General features: G+C 44.1%; 1 protein-coding gene across 1 annotated transcript; it reads right to left on the bottom strand.

Annotated features, from left to right (window-relative positions):
* Nucleotides 1-797: 797 nt before the first annotated feature.
* On the bottom strand, nucleotides 798-23,315 carry LOC311313233 (ATP-dependent zinc metalloprotease YME1L1-like). Its single transcript, XM_084443331.1, has 18 exons — nucleotides 23,143-23,315; nucleotides 21,988-22,119; nucleotides 20,964-21,129; nucleotides 19,927-20,028; nucleotides 19,662-19,771; nucleotides 18,698-18,848; nucleotides 18,240-18,326; nucleotides 17,579-17,752; nucleotides 17,278-17,430; nucleotides 6,784-6,916; nucleotides 6,494-6,556; nucleotides 5,867-5,979; nucleotides 5,436-5,591; nucleotides 4,017-4,168; nucleotides 3,778-3,904; nucleotides 3,544-3,617; nucleotides 1,972-2,058; nucleotides 798-1,741 (listed from the first exon to the last, which is right to left on the bottom strand). The coding sequence occupies exons 1-18, from the start codon at nucleotides 23,173-23,175 to the stop codon at nucleotides 1,598-1,600; spliced, it is 2,157 nt and encodes a 718-aa protein (XP_084299457.1). The 5' UTR covers nucleotides 23,176-23,315; the 3' UTR covers nucleotides 798-1,597.
* Between the last annotated feature and the right edge of the window lie 201 nt (nucleotides 23,316-23,516).

The following is a 23,516-nucleotide window of genomic DNA, read 5'->3' on the forward strand; positions in this document are numbered from 1 at the left end:
GCTCTGATGAAACAAAACCAGTATAATCATCTTTTACCTGCCATCCAAATAGTAAGGTTGAAATGGAGATCTCTTAAGTTTTTGTCCCAATCAACCAATGCAAAAAGTCAACTGGCCAAACATATCAAAAACAGTATTTTTGTCCCAGAGCTGAGCCATTCCCAGTAGAGCTCTTGGCTTATAGGCCTACATGTGGTGACTCCTTATTGTCTGTCCCTCTTTATAAATCCACTAACCTCACAATGAGATGCCTGAAAACTAAGGGAACAGATTCCCTAACAACAGACACTTGTTTCAGAGCCATGTGTACAATATTCTTACTCAATTTCCTTCAATTATGGTCGTTTGTAACTCAAGTCGCTAATTGCAGGGTTTGAAAGTGCATCCGAATAGCCTTAAAATGAGTATTTGTTCTCTGAAACGCTCTTTGAGAAGACACAATGGATGTATTTGTAGTCCTTTCCCCCAACACACTAGCATTATCATGAAACTGGATACAGAACTAATTGGGTCGAGTACATGGGGTAACCATGAGAAGCGGGAGTTGGAGAAAGAGAGAACCTATTTTGCAAGTAAGCAAAACTGGAGCTATCAGACCACCTGAAAGGCATACAACTTTTTTTCCACTTTTGCCTAACTAAAATGCTAGCTAATCTATAGTCTCAATGCTTTGGTGAATATTCCTAACTGATAGGCCTTCTGTCTTATCATTAGGGCTTGTAGCCTACTACCAAGAATGAGTTAACATAAATAAACAAAAACCATTTGAATAACTTTTATTTGAGCCTCAGAATAGCAATACATTTCTTACATACAACTACATGACTGTTTATACACGAATCCCCTAAAACATCACTTGCATCTTGGATGAAGATGTGATGACCTAAGCTACTTCTAATACTGGAAAACCAGCACACTTTGGGCACAAATAAATAAAAACTGTAAATGAAGATGAAACAAGAAGCCTGACAAGAGCAGCCCAAGGAACTCCACAGTTCACAGATGAATGAATCAAACAGGGACAGAACATCGACAGCCATTCTGTAATAACATTCTACACAATACATTAAGGTCATATGGTTCTTTTTTCTTCTGTACACCTGTGATCAGAGTTTTTGCTCTATGGCAAAAAAGTACTTTGAAGCAATTCAAGTGTCATCATTTACATGATCTGTCCTACGTAAAATCATTAGGGCCAGAAATTATTTGCAGCCTATTATTTTTCCTCATAAATTTGATAACATACCAAATAAGAGGAGCATTCATATTTTGAAGAAACTTTTACTGCATCAAACTGACAAACCTCTGCAAGCCAATTTGAGATGGCAAAATGTTTCTTCATAATGTCAGTGTCTCTAAAATGGCATCAAATAGGGATAGTCTGTACTGCTTCAATGGCACAGACAAAGACGTCCAGATCAAGACCAATAAAAACCATGATGTGGGCTATATTCAGCATCTTGTTTACTTTTGAGAAAGAGTGCATACAGGTCAAAAAAGTACTACGAGGCCTCCAAAGGCCTCTCGATTGCACAGCTTAGTATTTACAGGAAACAAGACCCAAGCTGTCTCTAATTGGCTACTGGCCCTGGTGGAGTCATCTAGGGTCCAGGGTCTTGCCCTCCAGAACTAGCTTGATCTCTTTGGCGTCCAGCGTTTCGTATGTTAGCAGCGCATCAGCTAGCTTCTTGTGCTCGTTACTGTACGTCTTCAAGATGTTTTTAGCTCTCTCGTACGAGTCCTGTATAAAAAAGGAGGACCAGTTAATGGACTGTTTTACTAATGAATAACAAAATTATGAATTAATTGAATGGCTTGAACAAAGACATAAAAATGACCTAAAAATTCTTCAAACAATTCAGAAGATCTTTATAAAATGAGAGATGAAGTGGTTTCAACAATTGAGGGGAACCCATCAAAGAATTCAGTGTGATGTCCCATGTGCAGTGGCGTCAAGGCAGGTCGGCTCACCTTCAACAGGATCCTCACTTCCTGTTCAATGGCGGCTTGCGTCTCGGGGCTCTGTTTGGTCATGTCAGTGTAGGTCATGACCCCGAGCTGAAACAGTGAAGAGTATAAAGAATGAGGTTTAGAGGCACACCTGACAACAATCAAGCCTGGCTCCAGCGCCTCAATCGGAATTTTCTGAATGAGGTTTAGGGTCTGGAAAGATTCTCGTCCAGAGTGATTTTTCGGTTGGAATTCAGAGTCCTTTGAATTCGATGACAGAATTAAACTGCGCGACATGGTTGGTTTAATCGCTGAGGACTCCCTTCGGTGACGCCCATCTTGGAAAACGGCTGCAATGGGAGCCTGTTCAGACGATGAAGTGAAACGTGTTTCTTGCACTTTGTCTTGATGCTTTTAATGTCTCATGTAAAGCACTTTGAATTGCCTTGTTGCTGAAATGTGCTATACAAATAAACTTGCCTTGCCTTGAGTGTCAGGCTAGACAACTTACAGTACGCAATGGCCATTCAAAGTTAGATTAGATTAAATTTGATTGCCTTTTTCACCCACAACTCTGAACAGAATAAGAAGGCATGGGTTGCCAGAATAGCAGCAAGTCAAATCGAGCATTGAGGCCCAGTTAAGCACATGGGAGGTGGAACAACACGAGTTCGCTTGTTTGAAAGGGACCCTGGTAGTAAAATGACCCTCAAAGAGTCAGCTGATAGAAGTCAATTGACCCAACCTGTCTCAATGTTCAAATTACCATCCAACTAGAAAAACCGCGTAGCGGCTATATGCCTCCGCCCAACAATGCCAGTTGCAGTTAACCCATCTAACCCTAACCTTAACCCTGACTAACTGCTAACCTAACCCTTATGCTAGCTAACGCTAATGCTAACTCTAATGCTAAGGCTAATGCTAGCTAGCGAAAGCTAGCATTATTATTAGAATTAGAGTTAGCTAGCTAGCATTAGCATTAGGAATAGCGTTAGCTAGCTAGCATTAGCATTCAAAAGTGCCTTTTGTGATGTCACTGTGACCTTGACCTTTGACATTTGAATACCAAAATCGAATCCAATTAATCTAATTATGTCCTGACTATGTCCTGACTGGACATTTAGCCAAATATGTACAAATTCTGTCAAGCCGTTCTTGAGATATTGTGTTTATCAGGCCAAAAACACATTTTGTGAGGTCACAGTGACCTTGAAATTTGACCTTTGACCCCCATGATCTAAGCAGTTCATCCTTGAGTGCCAGTGAACATTCGTACCAAAGGGGAAGAAATTCCATCAATGCGTTCCCGATGAAAAAAATCTACTGGCCAAGTTTTTTTTTTTCCAGATAGCTTTCCGAAATCTAGTTGCCAATTGGAAATTTTACCTGCATTTGGCCAGTGGCAGGTGTTAATTTTCATCCCTGCCTACGACCATGTGAACAATGCCTGATAATGGCCTATCTGCAGCAAATATTTTTTTTTAAATTGTGAATGGCATTTGTCCTTATGTTGCTTAAGCTGTATTGCCAATCATAAAAATAGATATCAAATCCATGATGTTAGATGCACGTTGGAGGAACAGTCTCTCTCACCTTGTCGCTCATTCCAAACCTGGTCACCATCATCTTGGCAATTTTGGTTGCTCCATCAAAGTCACTTGATGCTCCTGTCACAAACAAGAAGCCACAACGCAAGAGAGAGCTTGAGATACGCATCATGCAAATTTTGACGTTGTCGAGCGTAACATTAGACAATGGATGAACGAATAACCGGTTTCAGACCGGCTCCGCTGATGACTTGTGTCCAAAAACTACTCGTCCTCTTACCGGTGGTGATGTAATCGTCTCCGAAGATGAGCTCCTCTGCTACGCGGCCGCCCATGCTGACGTCCATCTGAGCCAGGAGCTCGGCGCGGGTTTCGCTCCAGCGGTCGTTCTCCGGGAGCATGGACACCTAGGGTCAGACACAGAGACGGGGATGGACAGGATATACATGGGGTTATTAGTCACTATAATAGGGCGTTACCGGGGTCGCGAACCATGTTGGTTTAGTGGGTACTACTCACATGTCCAAGCGTGGGCCCTCGGGGCATGATGGTGGCCTTGTTGATGGGCATGGCGTCTTTGGTGTAGTAGGCTACAATAGCATGGCCTGACTCATGGTACGCTGTGATGGTCTTGTTCTTCTTGTCGATGTCCACACTCCTCCGCTCAGGACCTGGAACATGAGGAATACAATGAAGAGCAGTCTTCAACTAATGAGCCGAAAGGAACTCCCGGCAAATCGTTCTGATACTGAACCCATTCAACAGAGGATACAGGTGACTCCAAGAGGAAGAGGTGAAGAGATTGATCTAAACAGCTGAAACCAATGCACTCTTGGTGCCTTGGTGTAGAAAAAGAAAAGGGTGTCTGACATCAAGACAAACATTTCACAATTACATAGAACAAAGAGAGGAAGTGACCTCATGTACTTCGTCAAGTGACTAGCGTAATGGACAAAATACATACATACAAGTGCACCATATACCACAAAGGAAAATACAATACAAATACAATACAGATTACAAACTCCTTACAGAATAGAACAAAAGAAAAGAAAAATAAGTAAGTAATGTGGCCACACTGTACAAGTCCCCCCAAAAAAGACAAAGAAAGGCAAGATGGGTCACAAGAACAGGGAATAGTCTATTTCTTCATTATGATTGGGGAGAACAATGGCATTGAGTCACTGAGCCATTATCAGTCACAAGCCCCCTACTGATTTTCTTGTCCAACTGACAAGAGTGGACTTCAAACAATGTTTTTCTCTCTCAGGACAAACCCGGCAGCAAATTAAATAGTCACCACAACAGGAGCATGTTTTGCCCCCAACTACGTCAACCTATACGGGACTTTATAGCTCTGTAAACCCCGTTTATGATAAGATTAAACGGTGTGGCAGGTATATTGATGACATTCCATTGCTGTTTTTCTGGGTCAGAAGAGCAACTGTTACAAGTATGTTAAAAGTATGTCAACTCTCTCAATGAGAATCTCAGATTGAGCATTGATTACAGTCAAACGGAAATTAATAGAGTGAAATGTTTTTCTTAATGTCAAACATCTTGATGAAGGCCTGTGCTGCCACAACAGTGTGTGTGTGTTTTGAAATCTTGCTATGCATTAGCCATTTAATAAAGGCTTTTAAACTTTTCCCACAACAATAGAACGATAAGCCAATCCATATCATTAGCTCTGTTCAGCAACAATGGGCCACAGTCTGAAGCCTGGACCTCCGAATCCTGAGAAACGCCTGGGAAGCAAGCCAGACTGACAAGACGATCCGACATTCTCATTATCTCACGTTTACTACCAGCTACTGTAGTGTAGTGTGTAAGTCTCTCGTCGTTAATCTGTCTCACGTGTCCCGGGAGCCGAGGCTGGGCCGTGTGTGTGTTTGTGTGTGTGTTTGTGCTCGTGCGTTAAAGAGTGTGTGCACTCACCCATGAGGATCTTGTCCTTGGCGAACTCCAGCTCCCTCATGGTGACCATGTCCTTCCCGTCCACGGCCGCCTTCAGTGCCGCCTGGTTGACCAGGTTCTCCAGCTCGGCCCCCGTGAAGCCCACCGTGCCCCGGGCGATGATCCCCGCCTCCACCGCTGCCAGGGGACAAAGGAGAGGGCTGTCAAGTGGTCCAGAGACAGCGGGGGGCTTTAATTAACACCAACAGGATCTGATATATCCCCCATGGGCCTGGTTGATCAGAATGAACCTGCTGGATTAGTGCGATCCACTTCTCATATGGCTTTTGTAATATGCTACATACAGCAGCAGTATATTACTTTTTTTTCCTTTTTTTTTTACCACCAGGGCAGATATCTTAAGTTTCAGTGACTGGAGTCTTCTTCGTTGAGTTTGTTTTTAGGATACCTACCAGGGTCCACTTTGATCTTGTCCAAGTACCAGTTGAGGATCTCGGTGCGTCCTTTCACGTCAGGCCGAGACACGGTCACCTGCATGTCGAAGCGGCCAGGCCTCACCAGAGCACTGAGAACCACAGGAAAGACCAGGGTTAACCCCCTCAACATCCCGCACAACGGTCACCTGCTTACTGGTTTGCCAAGTCTTGTGTTTTGACTTGAAGAGCTAGGTTGTGAGTGAATTTTGAAATGTTATAAAAAAATGTTATAAAAATCGTCCACTGACACAGTTTCGCGAGCCCTACTTGGCTGTGAGGACTCAGGAATGTCCTGAGGACAACAATCTTATCTTCATCCAACTAGTTTGCACATGGAATTGGTGCAATGCAATGAGATGAGTCATCTATAAATTACCAGATTAGATCCAGGAATGTGATAGTCACAATAATGTCCGACTCAAATGATAAATATATCATGTGTGATTCTAATGAGTTACTGAAATAGTACTGTGTGTGAAAGAGCGCCTTTTGAACCTTTACTTGGCTTGGCCACCATTCAAGTAATTCCAGAACAAAGGACAAAGCCTTAGGTTGCATGAAGGTCTATAGTAGGAGCTGTTACTCTTCAAACTTTAAACCTACTTATCCAAAGCCTCGGCGAAGTTTGTAGCTCCAATAACGATGACCCCTTCGTTTGTTTTGAACCTGTAAAAAAAATCCAAACGTTTGTGGGCTATTCAGGCCAAGAAAACATTCAACCTCCTGCTGTATTTCATTTAGTCATTAGCAAAGCTATGAGATTTACGTCCTGTCTTATGAACGACAAGAACACATTTTTCAGAATTCATGTTTTCCTTCTCTTTCACAAATACACATTATTGGCCTCGATAGCTAGAGAACGATAGTTGCCCAAACTAAGACGGTGGATGTACCCGTCCATTTCAGCGAGCAGCTGGTTGATGGTTTGTCTGGAGTAAGGGTGCATGGGAGACTCAATCCTCTTCCCCCCCACACTGTCCAGCTCATCAATGAAGATCACACAGGGGGCGCTGGCTTTAGCGTCTTCTGCAAACCACACAGAAGGAGAGGAAAATACTTCTGGTTATGTCAATGGTGTAGTTGCTTGAAAAATGAGAGTACTTGCCAAAGCTTGGGTTTGCTCAAAATATGTTCAGTCAGGTTTATTAAGAAACAATACGGTTGCAAACGGACTTCAAAATAGTAAAAACACAGCGTGATTTTATCAGAGAAGAAGTCAAAGTCAGATCGCCAGACTGCCCCTTATATTGCTTCAAAACCAACGAGGTATTAGGTGTCATTTGATTGGCTGAGTCGGATATCACCCAGTGGGCGGGGGATGCAAACTTACTTTGAATATACTTTGAATATAGACAAAGGTCCAAGTCAGGCCAGGAAGGACAAGGTGTGGCATGTCTGACTTGGACAAAAGAGCGAAGCAGAGGAGTCTGTTTACAATTACAATGGGTGTTTATAATCATAAAAGGAGATTGAAACCCAGGGGTTTTCAGGGGACTTGATGAATAGAAAGGGTATGCATCTGAATAGTCTTGAGACTGTGTGTTAAATTCCATGACAACTCCCACATCTGTGGCTGAACAGCCACATAAAAGATATACATTAGATAAAAATAAGCATAATCAAAAAAAAATACAACGAAAAAAAATTAAAGAAGAGAAAAAAAATCAAAAAAAATAATCAATTATAACAGAAATTTCAAAGACTCTATGCTATACATGTGGAAAGGAAGTAATCTCTCCACTAGGTGGAGCAAGAACAAGAATAGATTATTTTCTTTCTACATGCAAATCACACACCAAACTCCTTGTTTCAGAAATTTGACAGAAAACAAGGTCAGCTCATGTTTCAAAACATTATAAATCCTGTAGATAGATATTATGCATTTCGTCGAGATAATTTTCAAAGGGGTCATCTACTTCTCCGCCAGGTATTGAAGTCTGGACCATTAGTGCCTGAGCTGGAATATCCACTAAACACTTTGTAGCACATTTGATAATCACTGAAATGATAATGAACCCAAAAATGATACATACCAGAACAATAATAATAGTCCTAAAAATATTTCCAAAACCTGAAAATGCATTATCAACCTGTCCCCAAATATCCCAGGTATGTAATTGGTTTAAGGTCTCAAGTCCTCTTTTGTTTGCTTCATGAAATTCAGCTAGTGTGACGTTTGGGTCAGAAATATAAGAACAGCATTCACTCCCTACGATTGCACATGTACCTCCTTGAGAGGCTAGGATTGTATCTAATGCGAACCTATTCTGGAGAACAACTTTCTTTATTTCATTTACCTCTTGGCCAAGGGCAGAAATAACTCTATCAGATGCATTTATGTGTTCTTGTAGGACATACGATAAAATTTGTATTTCAGCATTATTCTGAAGAAAACCATAACTAGGAATCATTACTCCTAGTGCCGCATTGAAAATTGCGAGGTTCCTACGATGTCTAATAGTAGTTTGTTTGTGGAGTACTGTCATCTCTTCCTGAGTAACTTTCCTGATCATAGGAATTAAATGAGCTAAATAACAACGTCCCATACTATCTTCAGGTAGTTTAGAGTATGCGGTGTTTCCACAGACTAGGAAAATGCCTTCAGGGAGTTCTATTTCCTTGCCTCGATACAGATACTCAAAAACTGGGTCTATACAAGAGCTGGTTCCTAAATCAGTAATGGCTGAGTCTAAATTCTTCCTAAAAACGTCAATACAACCTGTTACCTTCTGGAGAGGGACGATTTTGAATTGATCAGTGTTTGTTTGAACTCTAAGATTAGTTTGATTGAATAGTTTTCTCTGAGACTGGACAAAACAATCAATAATCTGACATTTTAATCCGGAAAATACAATTGAATTTCTCCATTCTACAGTTGTGGATAAGCCAGTACACACTAACTGTGCAGTTAAAGGAACTGTATATATCTGTGTGAAGACAGCTTGAATATTATGAATTAACTGGGGTCCGGGTACTCTGGAAAAATGTATAACTCTAGCTAGTTCTAGTCGAGTAAATTCTGTTGGTTTCTGGTGTTGATTGACCTGCATAGTTAACTCTGTTAAAATGCTATTCTCTATACCGTCGTAGGAATTAATTAATCTATCTACTCCTGCATGAAATTGACAAGATGAGACTTGTTCCCTAGTGGAGAATGTATGGGTTGCTAACCCTTGCCAGTCATATTGTAACCACTCAGCCTTTGTTAAGGGAATAGGATATAGGATAGGTGATGTTGTACTAGAGGGGACCTGTTGACAAATCCAACAATCATCATAATCCATTTTGGATGCAAATTCCCGTACCATACTTATAGCAGTGTTAGGATGGGTCTTCCGATCTGAGTTGGATGACCTGGTTAAATACTGGTTACAATTAACTACCATAGTAGAGGGATAATCTGGGACAGGTTTGCAAATATCAGCACCATAGTTTCTGCTTCGAGCTACATTAATCACATCTCTGCTTAAAACACACCAATATGGCATTCTCCAATCAGCATTGGTCAGAGTCACCAGGGTAGATCCAAGGAACTTCTCATCGTCTTGGATTTTGACATCTGTAGAGTGTAACAGAGTCCAGTCATTCTTGTTCACAGTGTAAATCCAACAGTCATGTAGGTGACACTTCTCTTTTGGGCAATAGAATGTTACTGGGGAATGCAAGGCGTCTTCTCTTCTGGATCGCAACTTCAATGTTGCGTTGTTTGAATCAGTTTTGTTCAATGTTAGTTGCAGTGTGTGCAGGTGTGTGTGCGTGTGTGGTGCATCTTGTGAGGTCAAGGCTGTGGTGTTTCTCCATGTTGCCATCATAACGACCAGTAGAAGGAGGTGACCAGCAAGGTCATTTTTCCTCCGATTTCTCGTCAGAGGAGAGGACAGTGTGATGGCCCATGGTTTTGGCCTTTTAGCCCTCTGGTTCAGCTGCATCCTCCTGGTGTTGGCGATCTCCTGGTGGACCGTCGTCTGCTGCTTTGACCCGTCGGCAATGGCTTGCGTGGATCCACGAAGTCCTCTCAGCTACTTTGACCGCTGTCTGCGTGGTGAGTAGAACCTGGTACGGCCCAAGCCACCTCGGCGAGTTCCAGCTCTTTCGTCTGTGGTCGCGGACCAGGATCCAATCCCCAGGAGAGATGTGATGCAGGAAACCCTCCTTAGCCTCAGGAATGGCGGTCCTCACTCTGGTGAAGACATTTTTTAGAATGTTATTCAGTGCAAGACAATATTGTATCATATCATCTTCACATGACATGAGACTAATCTTATTTTGGGGAAACGGTGTGTTAGTCATTTTCATAGGTCGACCAGTAAGGACTTCATATGGAGCCAGCCCTGTGGTCTGGTGCGGTCTCCCTCTCATGTACATGAGTGCCAGAGGTAGAACTTTCATCCATGACAGACCTGTCTCTGCCATCAGCTTGGTGAGCTTTACTTTCAGAGTTTGATTAGCTCTCTCCACTATTCCAGCACTTGCTGGATGATAGCTACAATGCGTTCTAAGGTTAATCTGTAGGCTATTGCAGATTTCCTGAATGACACTATTTACAAAATGGCTCCCTCGATCTGAGGAGATTTTGGTTGGCAGGCCCCATCTTGGAATGATCTCTCTCAGGAGACTCTTTGCCACTGACAACGCTGAGGCATGCCTGCAAGGAAATACCTCAGTCCATTTGGAGAAAACATCAGTTAACACTAGGCAATATTTGTACCCCTGGCATGGAGAGAGTTCAATAAAATCCATCATAACATGTTCCCATGGCCCACTTGGCCGAGGATGTGCTGACAGTTCCATTTTTATCCCTTTTCCAACATTGTTTTGCATGCATATGATGCATTTGGCACAGTTTTGTTCTGCAAAAACCGTGAACCCTGGTGCATACCAATACCTGTTAACGTCCTCCGCCACCCCTGTTTTTGAAACATGATCTGGCCCGTGGGCTAGTTTGAAAGCATAATGAAAACATGAACGAGGTAGTACAGGTTTGTCATTAGGCCCTAGATACAGGTTAGTTTGGTTGTGGAATGTGCACTTATTCCTCCATTTCTTCTTCTCCGCAGGTGGAGCAGATTCTTGTAGGTCAGAAATGTCTGCCAGGGACAGTGGAGGAGTCTTGTCAGGGTCTGTGGATGGTACAGAGAGCATAGAAAGCACAGGGGAGGAAACAGAGACAGCCGCAGCTTTTGCAGCGAGGTCAGCAGTCGAGTTACCCACAGAGACAGGATCAGAGCTTTTAACATGAGCTTGGCATTTACACACTGCTAGGCTAGATGGTAAAAGCATAGCTTCTAGAAGGTTGTTGATCAACACATGGTGTGCAATAGGTTTACCAGTTGACGTGAGGAACCCACGGTTTCGCCAAAGGGAGCCGAAGTCATGCACAACTCCAAAAGCATAACTACTGTCTGTGTAAATGGTTGCAGACTTTCCACTTGCTATTATACAAGCTCTGGTCAGAGCGAACAATTCAGCTGCTTGCGCTGAAAGGTGTTGTGGGAGTTTTGCTGATTCTAAAACTCCATCTAATGTTGTGACTGCATATGCGACAAGTGGTTGACCTGTTGTCGACCGCTGGGCTGATCCGTCCACAAAAAGCTCAAAATCAGGGTTAGAGAGAGGAACATCAGTGAGGTCTGAGCGTGGCTTATTGACCTCCTCTACTATAGCCACACAGTCATGCGGTTCCCCGTCTTCTGGAGTCGGAAGCAGAGTTGCTGGGTTAAGTATAGTGCATCTTTGAAGTGTAAGATTAGACATAGTCAACAGTACATTCTGGTAATGCAACAATCTTGCTGGGTGCAGGTGCGATGTCTTTGCCTGTAAAAGAAGAGCAGACACAGCATGCGGTACATGGACTACCAGCGGCCGCAGTGCCACTAGGTCTACAGAACTCAATACAGCCTCAGTAGTAGCTGCCACTGATCTCAAGCAGGACACGAGTCCTCTAACAACAGAGTCAAGTCTTTTTGAGTAATAGGCTACTGGTCTGTACCTATCTCCATGCTTCTGTGCTAATACTGCTGCCATGTAACCTTCCCTCTCGTTCGTGAACAGGTGGAAGGTCTTGTCATAGTCAGGAATACCTAGACAGGGTGCTGTGGACAGTCTTTGTTTAAGTGTCGTTAAAGCCAGTCTGGCTTCGTCAGTCCATGTGATTTTGTCTGAGGGAGCTAATTTCTGTCCATGAGCTAAGTCAGATAGCGGCTGTGTTATCTCTGCAAAGTCAGGAATCCAAGCTCGGCAGTAACCTACAGTCCCAAGCAGTGACATCATCTGTTTTTTGGTTGTGGGCAGGGGAAGTGTAAGAATTACTTTAACACGGTCAGTCCCCAGTGTCTTTCCATCTTTTGTTATTAAGTGACCAAGGTATTTGACCTGCTCACATACTAACTGGATTTTGCTTTTAGACACCTTGTGGCCATTTTCTGCAAGGAAAAACAACAGCGCTCTTGTATCCTCAATACATGACTCCTTGTTTCTACTGGCAAGAAGAAGGTCATCCATGTATTGAATGAGAGTGCTGCCTTTTGGCGGGATGAATCCTTCTAGGTTCCGTGCCAACTCGACATTAAAAATGGTTGGAGAGTCCACATATCCCTGAGGCATTACACACCAGGTATAACTCCGTCCTCGAAAGGTGAACGCGAACCACTCTCTGGAGTCAGGGTGAACAGGGATAGAGAAAAACGCATTACTCAAATCAATAACACTAAAATGTGTAGCTGTGGCAGGTATGGATGACAGAATGGTAACAGGGTTCGGAACAAGGGCTGTTCTAGCATGGACAGCCTCATTAACAATTCTCAAATCTTGAACAAATCTCCATTCACCTGAAGCCTTCCTCACAGGCAGAATAGGGGTGTTGCAAGGTGAGCTGTCAATCTCAACAATAGCACCTCTTTCTAATAAGGAGGCGTGAACCTTAGCAATTCCCTCCTCTGCCTCTGTACTCAGAGGATACTGGGCACGTCTTGGACGGAATGTTCCCTTTGGGCTGACGACTACTGGGTTGACATTCTTAATCCTGCCTATATCAAACTTATCTCTGGCCCACAATGAGTCGGGCACCCCCTGCAACACAGATGGACTTTCTATGTTGTCAGAAGGAATTTGGACAAACGTGGGGTTGAGGCGTTGACCTTCCATTCCACGTACCACAGGTGTCAGCCATTTAAAAGGGAAGCAGCTTACCCCTGTTTTTGGAGAGTATCTTACTTGGTGTGGATCTCCAACCCAGTCAGTAGCTTCCATTGCCGTCTGCAGCCACATGCCTGTCTCCTCCTTGGTAACAAACTCAGAGACACCCAGTGAAATGTGTGGGACACCTTGTTTTTCATCATACAGCTGTTTCTGTGTCTCTGTCAGACACACAGAGAGAGCTGCATGGTCAGGATCTACATACAGCATAGCACATTCAAGAACCTCACTACTTTGTGGTTGTAACCAGACTTTCTCAAAATCATGATCTTGTTGTAGTGGGGATACATTTGCAGTGCAGTGTAATGAAGTCTGTGGTGTGAGGGGGGTGTCATATGAATAACAGGAGTTAATTTTTGAGAACAGCTTAGAACGTTGGAGTGACATCTGATCATTATTTTCAATGTTCCAGGAATATGTCCAACTTGTCATATGTTCTATAAACATGAGGTCGCGCAGTGGTGTTACCTGTTTAGGCCGGATAATGGTGACCCCATTTGAGTCACAGCACATCTGAAAACCTAGTTTGCACAGCAGATCTCTTCCCATTAGGTTGACAGGACAACAATGAGAATAGATAAATTGGTGTTGGAATTCAGCATCATCCAACACAACAGGAAGTGACGTAGTCATTCTCTCAGATTTTTCAATACCTGCTGCACCAATGGTCTTTGCCACTTCATTTGTTAGTTTAGGAACAACATTAATTTTTGAGGAGCTTAAGACTGATGAGTGTGCGCCGGTGTCAGCTAAAAACATGAGTTGCTCTCCATTAACTTCTAAAGTTACTACTGGAAGCTCGGACGGTGTTGTATGCAGATTAAGGTATTGACAAATATGAACAACCTTCTCTTTATCCTGTACAGCTGTACTATCTGACGGTCCCTCAGCAAAACTCTCTGTCTGTTCCTGGCCTAGTCATGACTGTTGCTGTGGGTTGTTCAGGGAAATTCCAGCAGGTGGCGCCGAACCCCAGGTTGCAGGATTCTTTCTCTCCTTTTTCCTGTTGTAACTGTGACAGTCTTTTATCCAGTGACCAATTTTACCACAATGAAAACACGCGTCAGTTCTGTCTCTGTTTTCGTTTCCCTCCCTTGGTTTCCTCCTGTAATCCATTCTGTTACTATGCCTGCTATTTCTGTTCATGTGACGACCCTGTGGTCGTTGTTCCCTCTCTGATCTCTCGGACTGGTTTTCTATCTGTTCCAGTTGAGCGGCTTGTAACTTCGCTGTACCTAACTTAAGTTCTTTCGCCTCCCTTTGTTCAATGTGAACGCGAAGCCGCTCCGCATACCGGAAATGGTCAACAACTTCCTCGAGCGAAGTTGACTCCCAGGTGTGGCAACACATCCTAACTTGGTCAGACAAAGAGGAGAGAGAGTTATTCATCAACTGTTGTTTTAGAATTTTCTTATAATCGGCATTCTCTTTGTCCATGCCACTGTGTGACGCAAAGACTGATTCCAGTCTTTCCCAAAATTTCTCGAACTGCTCATCGGTTTGTTGTTTACAGTATGTGATACGGTCCCAATCCATTTTCTTTGGGAAACGAGTTTTGATTCTGTTCAACAGCGCAGCATTTTGGTCAGCGAAATCGGCATGAGAAAAAGGCAATGTAATGTCAAACGGATGTTTCACATCCACCCATTTGAGCCCAAGGCATTGTCTCATGATCATGGCGATTTCCTCTGCATGAGGCTCATACATACGAACTAAACTGTTAAAAAGAGTTTCAAACTCGTCAATGTCTTTGGTTGGATCGGGCAACGTTTTAGCAACATCACGAAGTTCGTCTGAACGCCACGGTCTGTACACCCTGATTTCAGGGGTCCAGGCCTCGTGGCCATCTGCATCATCTGTCTGAGACGGTCGGGGATTAGGGTTCGGACATCGTACCATTGGGGCTAGGAGTTGCGGTTCCTCCAGACTATTACTAGCTATTTGTAGTTGTTCCAAATTTAACTTAGCCTCAACTATGGCTCTAGCCAATTCTTTCTTCCTGTCCTGCTCTTGCTTTGTGTGACCTCTAGTCGACAGAGCTATAGAATGGACGGGAGAAGAGGGTGGTCCTGGAGGTACGCTCCGGTCGGGGGAAAGGGGCGCATTTAATTCGTATTGCGGAGGCGCCTGCATGTGAGGTGCAGAGGCAATACTGGGAGGGGATACGGCAGAGAGAGAAGGGACGTGGCTAATAATGGCGGGGGCATTGTTAGGAGGTGGGATCACGGCGCAACGAGTCGAGGGACAGAAGTCTAGGTCAGAGTGATTCACTGGGGGAAGCGGCGGAGACGCCGTTGGCTGTATAGTTTCACTGTATCTTTTCTCTGACTTCAAAAACCCTTCCCGTGCTACTGACTCCCAAATTTTAAACGCTGCCCAATCGATAGCATTGCCACTTTTCTTACCCAACTTTGTCTTCTCAAATGCTTGCAGTTGAACTCTAATGTTGGCCAAAGCTTTAACGCTAAGAGTACCAGATGGAGACGGAAAACTGCTATGTTTAGCCCAGAGCTGAATTTGCCAACAGGCACTGGCAGAATATTTTAGCGCAACAATTTTAGCCGGACCAGACAATTTGAGAATATCAAGTGGCGAGCTAGTAACGGCACCCATTTTGCACCAAAATCGCTTACGGAAAACCAACCCAAAAAAACACTCTCCTACACTCCTTCGTAACACGGAGATGAACGTCTCTCAGACTACTCACTATAGCAGTTACGATTTACGGCCCTTAAAAACCAGTGTCGGCAAAAAATAAACAGTACTGTTACCTGAAAAAAAATGTATATATACAGCGCTTAAACAAACACATACAAGACAGAGCTGAAGTTCAAACAGTAAACATAGCAGACTAACAATCCCGTGCACATACAATAAAGAAAGACAGCAAAACTCGCACGGGGACGCAAACACAAAGACCGACCAAAAGACGACCAAAAATGACGTACATACGACTTAACGCAGAACAAAGAAACAAAGGCCCACGTTTACAACAAAACACTCTCGGCTGCACTAGCAATTTGGTCCAGGCTAAACCATGATGTCTAGATCCTACCAAATATGTACAGCCCCTCTGGTCAAAATCTCTACCAGAAACGCGGATTTGCAAAACTCTCAATCACGCCTGTAGCTATATCTCCGTTGAGCAAAAACTCTTTCAACGTGCTCGCGGTTAAAACTCTCCGCGACCGGCCAAAAGGAAAGCCTGTTCTGTGCCGAACTCTCACTTGAACAGCTGATACCCTCGTAACGAAACAAGGACGAAGCCAAAAGACAATACGATATAAAATCTATTGCTGTTCACATCTCCTTGGATAGTTACTTACTTATAGTACTAAAATACCCACGCTGGGGTTTTCTGTTTTCAATAATCTAGACCAACAAGCTGAACCGAAACCAAGGCAAATAACAAGCATAAAAGGATTTGTCAACGTACCGTGAGTTTTGCCGAGTGAAACCAACGGCGGGGCCTCTCCAAAAGCAATGCGCATAGACGCAACGAGAGAAGCTTCCCAAAGCGGCTACCGCTTCCGCACGTCTGCGTCCCTCGGTTCCACTCCAGGCGAATCTCACCGCAGTCGAATCCCATCCCCGTCGCCAATTGTAGTTGCTTGAAAAATGAGAGTACTTGCCAAAGCTTGGGTTTGCTCAAAATATGTTCAGTCAGGTTTATTAAGAAACAATACGGTTGCAAACGGACTTCAAAATAGTAAAAACACAGCGTGATTTTATCAGAGAAGAAGTCAAAGTCAGATCGCCAGACTGCCCCTTATATTGCTTCAAAACCAACGAGGTATTAGGTGTCATTTGATTGGCTGAGTCGGATATCACCCAGTGGGCGGGGGATGCAAACTTACTTTGAATATACTTTGAATATAGACAAAGGTCCAAGTCAGGCCAGGAAGGACAAGGTGTGGCATGTCTGACTTGGACAAAAGAGCGAAGCAGAGGAGTCTGTTTACAATTACAATGGGTGTTTATAATCATAAAAGGAGATTGAAACCCAGGGGTTTTCAGGGGACTTGATGAATAGAAAGGGTATGCATCTGAATAGTCTTGAGACTGTGTGTTAAATTCCATGACAACGGCGCCAACAACAGCTTCCTTTCACTCGCTGGAAAGGAGTGGAACAGGTGAGAGCCAGAGGGGTGAAACTAGAGTCACCCCCTGCCCATACAAGCTAAAAATCTTACTAAAGAGGGTCCTGATGCGGCTGGCTCCGACGCCCACAAACATCTCATCAAACTCCGATCCAGAAGCGTAGAAGAAGGGCACGTCTGCCTCGCCTGCCACCGCCCGAGCCAGGAGGGTCTTCCCAGTGCCGGGGGGGCCAATCAGGAGAATACCTGACAGCAACAGACAGCAAGCAAACAAGGGCCAATTATAAGTGCGTCGACAGAGTGGGATTGACTCCTTCCTAAATAGGTCTGGGGTCTAACCGACAGACAGATGACAGAAATAAATAAACAACAACACTGAAGAAGCTCAGGCTACCTTTAGGTAGCTTTCCACCCAGCACGGTAAATTTCTGAGGGTTCCTGAGAAACTCGACCACTTCCTGGAGTTCGTTCTTGGCCTCCTCTACTCCCTTGACGTGATCAAACGTCACGTTCTTCATCTGGACAGGGTCCACCGCCGAGTCCAGCCCAGACGTGGCGCGGAACCTCACTGCAAGAACCCGAAACAAGCCAGTCAGATGAGTAACGCAAGGGAACTGACCACATGCAGCAAGAACAAATCAATACAATGCCCTTTTTTTTCATAAGAACCACTTTCTACCAAACAATCATATTTTAATATCCCTTTTACCATGTAGTGGATAACACAAATACCTTGAATACATGAGTACATGACATTAATCAATAACATGATATATGAATCAATAACAATATATTAAAGAAACCTCCCTCTTTTTAGAAGTTGGGGGATTAACACCATGTTCTACATAACTGGCAACTGGGAATACAGCACCGATCAAACCCTAAATGCACACACTACGTGAGTGGAGGAAAATAACAATTATTTATTGTCAACTAACTTCTGTATGTAAATCCACTCAGCCAGTCTGTGTTTGTGTAAGGTAATTGGCTGATTCATGCAAGAACAGGAATGAGCAAAATCTGACACAAACCAGTATCAGAAAAGGAGCCTTTACCCGATAGAAACGGGGTTCTGGACAGACCGTACACGGCGACGAGCACGAGCACCAGGCCAACAATCAACCTGGTCCTCCTGACTGGGTCTGTTAACACAGGACAGTTAGATCAGTCATATGGGATCAGGGATCTGGTTCAGCTGTTAACAGGACAGTGAGATCAGGGTCAGGGATCTAGTTCAGCTCAGTGGCACCCCCATGTGACAACTTAGGCAAACTGTGAGCGGTAGCGTGAGGAGTTTACAAAAATTAGAATATAACAGACAAGCTTCAACAACAAATTTAAAACTAAGTTAGTTAAAAACACCACTTTTTCTCTTCAAACTATATTGTGGATAAGAAAGGCCTGCAAAACCTGAGAGACTAAACAAATAATAAAACGACCTTCGAGGTCCTGTGTAATTTAATAATTCAAAAATGTAAACGTATCGTAGCTAGCGAGGGTGTGTGCGACGTGCCTTGCGTCCTCTGAGCGTAGCTCTGGGCCTTCATGAAGCCTTCAGTGAATCCCGTCTTGAAGGCGTCGAGCTGGTTGTCCTGGAGGTGCCTCTGCTTCACTATCTGATCCAGACTGTCAGCCTCTGGTCCCTTCTCCCTCATGAGAAGACCCTGTGTGTATGTGTGTGTGCAAGTGTGAATAAGTAACGAAAGAAAATAAAGGGGAGGAGAGAGGAAGAAAGAAACCCACATCACTATGGAACAATGGTAAATGGACTGCACTTATATAGCGCTTTTAACCAAAGAGCTTTACAATGGCCTCTCATTCACTGATGCACACACACCAGTGGTGACCAGCTGGCATGCAAGGTGCTAGCCTGCTCATTGGGAGCAATTTGGGGTTCACTGTCTTGCTCAAGGACACTTCCGATATATGGACAGGAGGAGCCGGGGATTCGAACCACCAACCCTACGGTCACTGGGCGACCCGCTCTACCTCCTGAGCCACAGCCACCCCGGGTATTCAACAGGATTCATGGGAGCAGCCAGAGTGGGTCCACAAGACCTAACACTGCCTCGTTACATGTGGAGGGACGTGGAAGCCTTGCGGTTTATAAATAAACTAACCACCTCTTAATACACCATACCCACAAACAATAAAGCAACTGCTTATATAATAGCAAGATGCCTCCAGAAAAGAAAAACAGTCCCCGGGTCTTTATTCACAAATTCAATGCTTGTGCCGGCCTCCAGGTCAATGAAAACAGTTTGGCCATGAAATCGAAAACTGTGTTTATGCTACAATGTCCAAACATTCCATGGGCTGTCACAGTAGGTGTCTTTGTTCTTATTGCAAGGGAACAGTCAGCATACACAAGGACAACACATACAGTTCCCTTGACTAGCTGCCAACCTGTCTATGTGGAAAGGTGTAAGTTAGGTATGTGGCCTGTAGAGCAGTTAACACGTTGTGGAGCTTCTGACCTTCATGAAGGTTGGGGTGTAACCCTCTGGCTCTGCCGGGCCATCGTCACTGGACACCCTACGTCTGGCCTTCGTCCGCAGTGTCTTGAAGCCTCGATTCTGGATCCACACTGAAATGCGACACATTGTAACATAAGAGATCAGTAAACTACGTATTCATGTGTATAGTGTAACAGTTGGCTGGCTGATGTAACATTTCTGAATGATGTAAGTTTCATTAGGGCCAGGTATACAGATGCTGGACACACTAGGTGTGGTTGCTTACCCTGAGAGTACTGGAGCTCTGAGCAGAGAGCTTGTAAGGGACTGTGGCTCTGCCTGCGGAATATTAGCGAACCAAAAACTCCCAGCCGTCTGTGTGAGAATCCTACAGAAATGAATACACATGGCGACAGTTTACATGAAGCTACACTGCTGCTGTTGGTGGTGACTTCTGTTAAAGGGGCAGTTCAGATTTTTGAACATAGAGCCTCATTTATGACATTTATGACCCATAATGTTGTTGATTGATGGACAACATATTCAGCTGATTCGACGCTGTCTCTCGTCTGGACGTTAGTATGCATCGACTAGCGCAATCGAATCGAAATTTCTAGAATTCAAAGACTCACTCACTATAAACACTCCAAACAAGCAAGGATCGCCAAATAAACTAAACTCCTCATCAAAGTTAGAATATCCCTTTTGAACATGGCCATTGCAACTTCTTCTTGTGTTAATAGTAAGAGAATAGTCCACTCTTCTGTTCCTTGTTGTGTGAAGACAATAACGTCAAATAGTAAATGTCACTCCGCCTCCCTTTTTACAGTGAGAGCCATAGGTCCGAACAAATGAATGGGTTCAACGACAGTTGGACTTAAAAAATTATGGTATAAAAACTCAAATGAGCCCCCGACAGACTGTCCTCATATTTGATTTGATTCGGTGGCACTGTGGAGTGTTAAGTGAGTTTTCTTTGAATGCTAGCCGTTTCTACTGCACTGAGCTAGCATTAGCATGCCGCTAAAGCCGGAACGAGGGACAGCATGTAATCATCTGAAAATATTCTCCATCAAACATAATGGGTAAATGGTAACTGAGGCTCTATGTCCAAAATTCAGAACTACCCCTTTAATTGTGATTGTAGTAATCTTTAACTCATGGGCCTAGTGACGACCCTTGAAAATCAGTCACACGACTGTACTTTTCCTGAGATGACAAGCACCTGTTATTACAGGTTCAGTTAATAATCCCAGAGGCAGATTAATAATCCATTACACATGGGGCTCAACAACAGGTTTCTTCAGGAAGCCATGCCCATACCATGTTTGTTCTGGAAGAAGGAGTCTGCGGATACGTGAGATGTCCTCCACGTAGCGGGGGCCGGCGCCTCCTCTGGTCCTGGTGTGGGCAGCAACCTGCTGACCAGCTCGTCCAGCTGACCCCCCCGCAGGTCGGACAGGCCCAGGTCCCTTAGGCTCACGCTGGGCTGCGGAGGAACACGACAACAGACTAAGGAACAGATGACACTCCAAGAACGCACTGAAACGTCAGCAGCAAGGCAATGTCTAGACCATATTATGATAATATGAAGCCCTCTGGCAGTATTTGATGTAGGTGTGGGCCTGATTCACTGAGGTCTGGAGGTTCTGAAATAGCCCATTGCTTTTTTCCCCAGTCACACATCCAAGCATTGGGTGTGTTACGTTGGCTATGTGTTGTTTCTTGCTATTAATATTCCAGGTCATGGAACGTTTAAAAATAGAAAACACAATGCACACTTCTTGAGGTGCTGGGTTAGGTAATAATCACAATGAAAATAATAGAGCCTGCAGACTTGTATGCCCCAGAATAAACATGATTTGACTTGACAAAGAGCAGAACAGACGCTCGAAAAGTTGTCAAGTAAAGTTTATTCTGGAGCATACGAGTGTGCAGGCTCTATTATTTTCATTGTGATTATGTCCAGTCTCCGTTTATATGCAAATCTCATTCCAGTGCCAAAACACATAAAAAAATGGACTGCACCTATCCCAAGCGCTTTACAATGAAGGCCTCTCATTCACCCATTCACACACACACACACACACACACACACACACACCACTGGCAGCAGCTGCCATGCAAGGTGCTAGCCTGCTCATTGGGAGCAATTTGGGGTTTAGTGTCTTGCCCAAGGACACTTCGACATGTCGTCAGGAAGAGCCGGGATTCGAACCGCCGACCCTACCTACGATCATTGGACGACCCGCTCTACCTCTTGAGCTACATCCAACCCAAAAAACACACGTTAAGATATGAATCGATAAAATGCTATGAGTTCACCTTCTATCAACTTCTATCTTACCTCCTGGAATAATGGGTTGTGCTCTAGACTGAGGTCTTTCTGGAGAGTCTCGACTGAGGCTGTGGCGGCAGAGCAGGCCGAACTCTTCAAGGAATGGAGGGCATTTATAAGTTGACTGAGGGGCACCGTTACCTGTGTAGGATGGGACACAGGGACAAATGGCAAGATGACACTCACTTTTAGTTTTAAGTTGACTGACATTCAAACAAGTGACAGCAAGATATCCGCGGATGAATATAGAAACAAGTTAGTTCACACTAGTTAACTGTGTGTGCATAGCGGCATTGGTCTAGAAGCACTATAGACTAGATATACTTGTTACCAGATGGATCCAGTCTCCGTTTATATTAAAGTCTCATTCCAGTGTTTTAATGTGCCAAAACACATTAAAAAATGGACTGCACTTTTATAGCGCTTTTATCCCAAGCGCTTAACAATGAAGGCCTCTTATTCACCCATTCACACACACACCAATGGCGGCAGCTGCCATGAAAGGTGCTAGCCCGCTCATTGGGAGCAATTTGGGGTTTAGTGTCTTGCCCACTTCGACAGGTCGAAAGGAGGAGCCGGGATTCGAACCGCCGACCCTACCTACGATCATTGGACGACCCGCTCTACCTCTTGAGCTACAGCCACCAGGTAGTCAACTAGTTCACACTAGTTAACCATCTGGATATCGCATTGTCGCTGTTGGCACAATATACAAACAAGGACAGTTATGTCATCTGCTGGAAACTCTCTTGACTTTGTCTCTCGGTTATTATTTAATCGCTTACAGGCACTGACAAACAGGCACTGACAAACAGGCACTGACAAACAGCCGTGTTCGAAGGACTGGTCCACTAACGGTTGTTAGTTCGTTCGTTCATCTCGATATCTAACGTTAGTATATTGTAACGTAACTAGTGCTAGCTAGCCTAACATTAGCCTAGCTAGCTAGCTAGCAAGCGAACTGCCTTCACTGCCAGCTCCATAATCCAAAAGTGACAACTAACGCTACTTATTGCTCATCGTCAATCATTCGAAACCAATTAAAGACCTGACGAGCTAACTAAATTAAGCCGAGAAGTGGCATGTGGACTTCAGTGTACCGCTACGTTAGCTAGGCTAGCTAGCTCTTACGCTAGCCTATCGAGAACATCGTGTCCAACTTACCTGTGGCTGGAACGTAGTGGAGAGTGAAAACATTATTCCAGTGTGATAACGTTAATCAAATAGCGAGCAATTCCGCGAGGGTTAGTGTGCGAAGACAGACCCTCTATGAAACTAACTGTGCCCACCTCTGACTAACGTTAATGTCCTTTTGTTTTTACTCCACTAAACTTCTCACCGAAAATGGCTTCATCTAAAAGGTCACAACAGTATGGAATGCCTACAAAGTGACGTAACAAAGAACTACTACCGGTTGGATGTCTACGTGTTCATTGTGGTTGCCAGGTTGTTCTAATGTCATACACGCGGCAAGTGACACGTGAGGGACTCGAGGGGCGACACAACACCCGTGAAACACGGCGTTACCTGAAGAACAG

Source organism: Borostomias antarcticus, assembly GCF_949987555.1.
Source record: "Borostomias antarcticus genome assembly, chromosome: 9".
NCBI lineage: Eukaryota > Metazoa > Chordata > Actinopteri > Stomiiformes > Stomiidae > Borostomias > Borostomias antarcticus.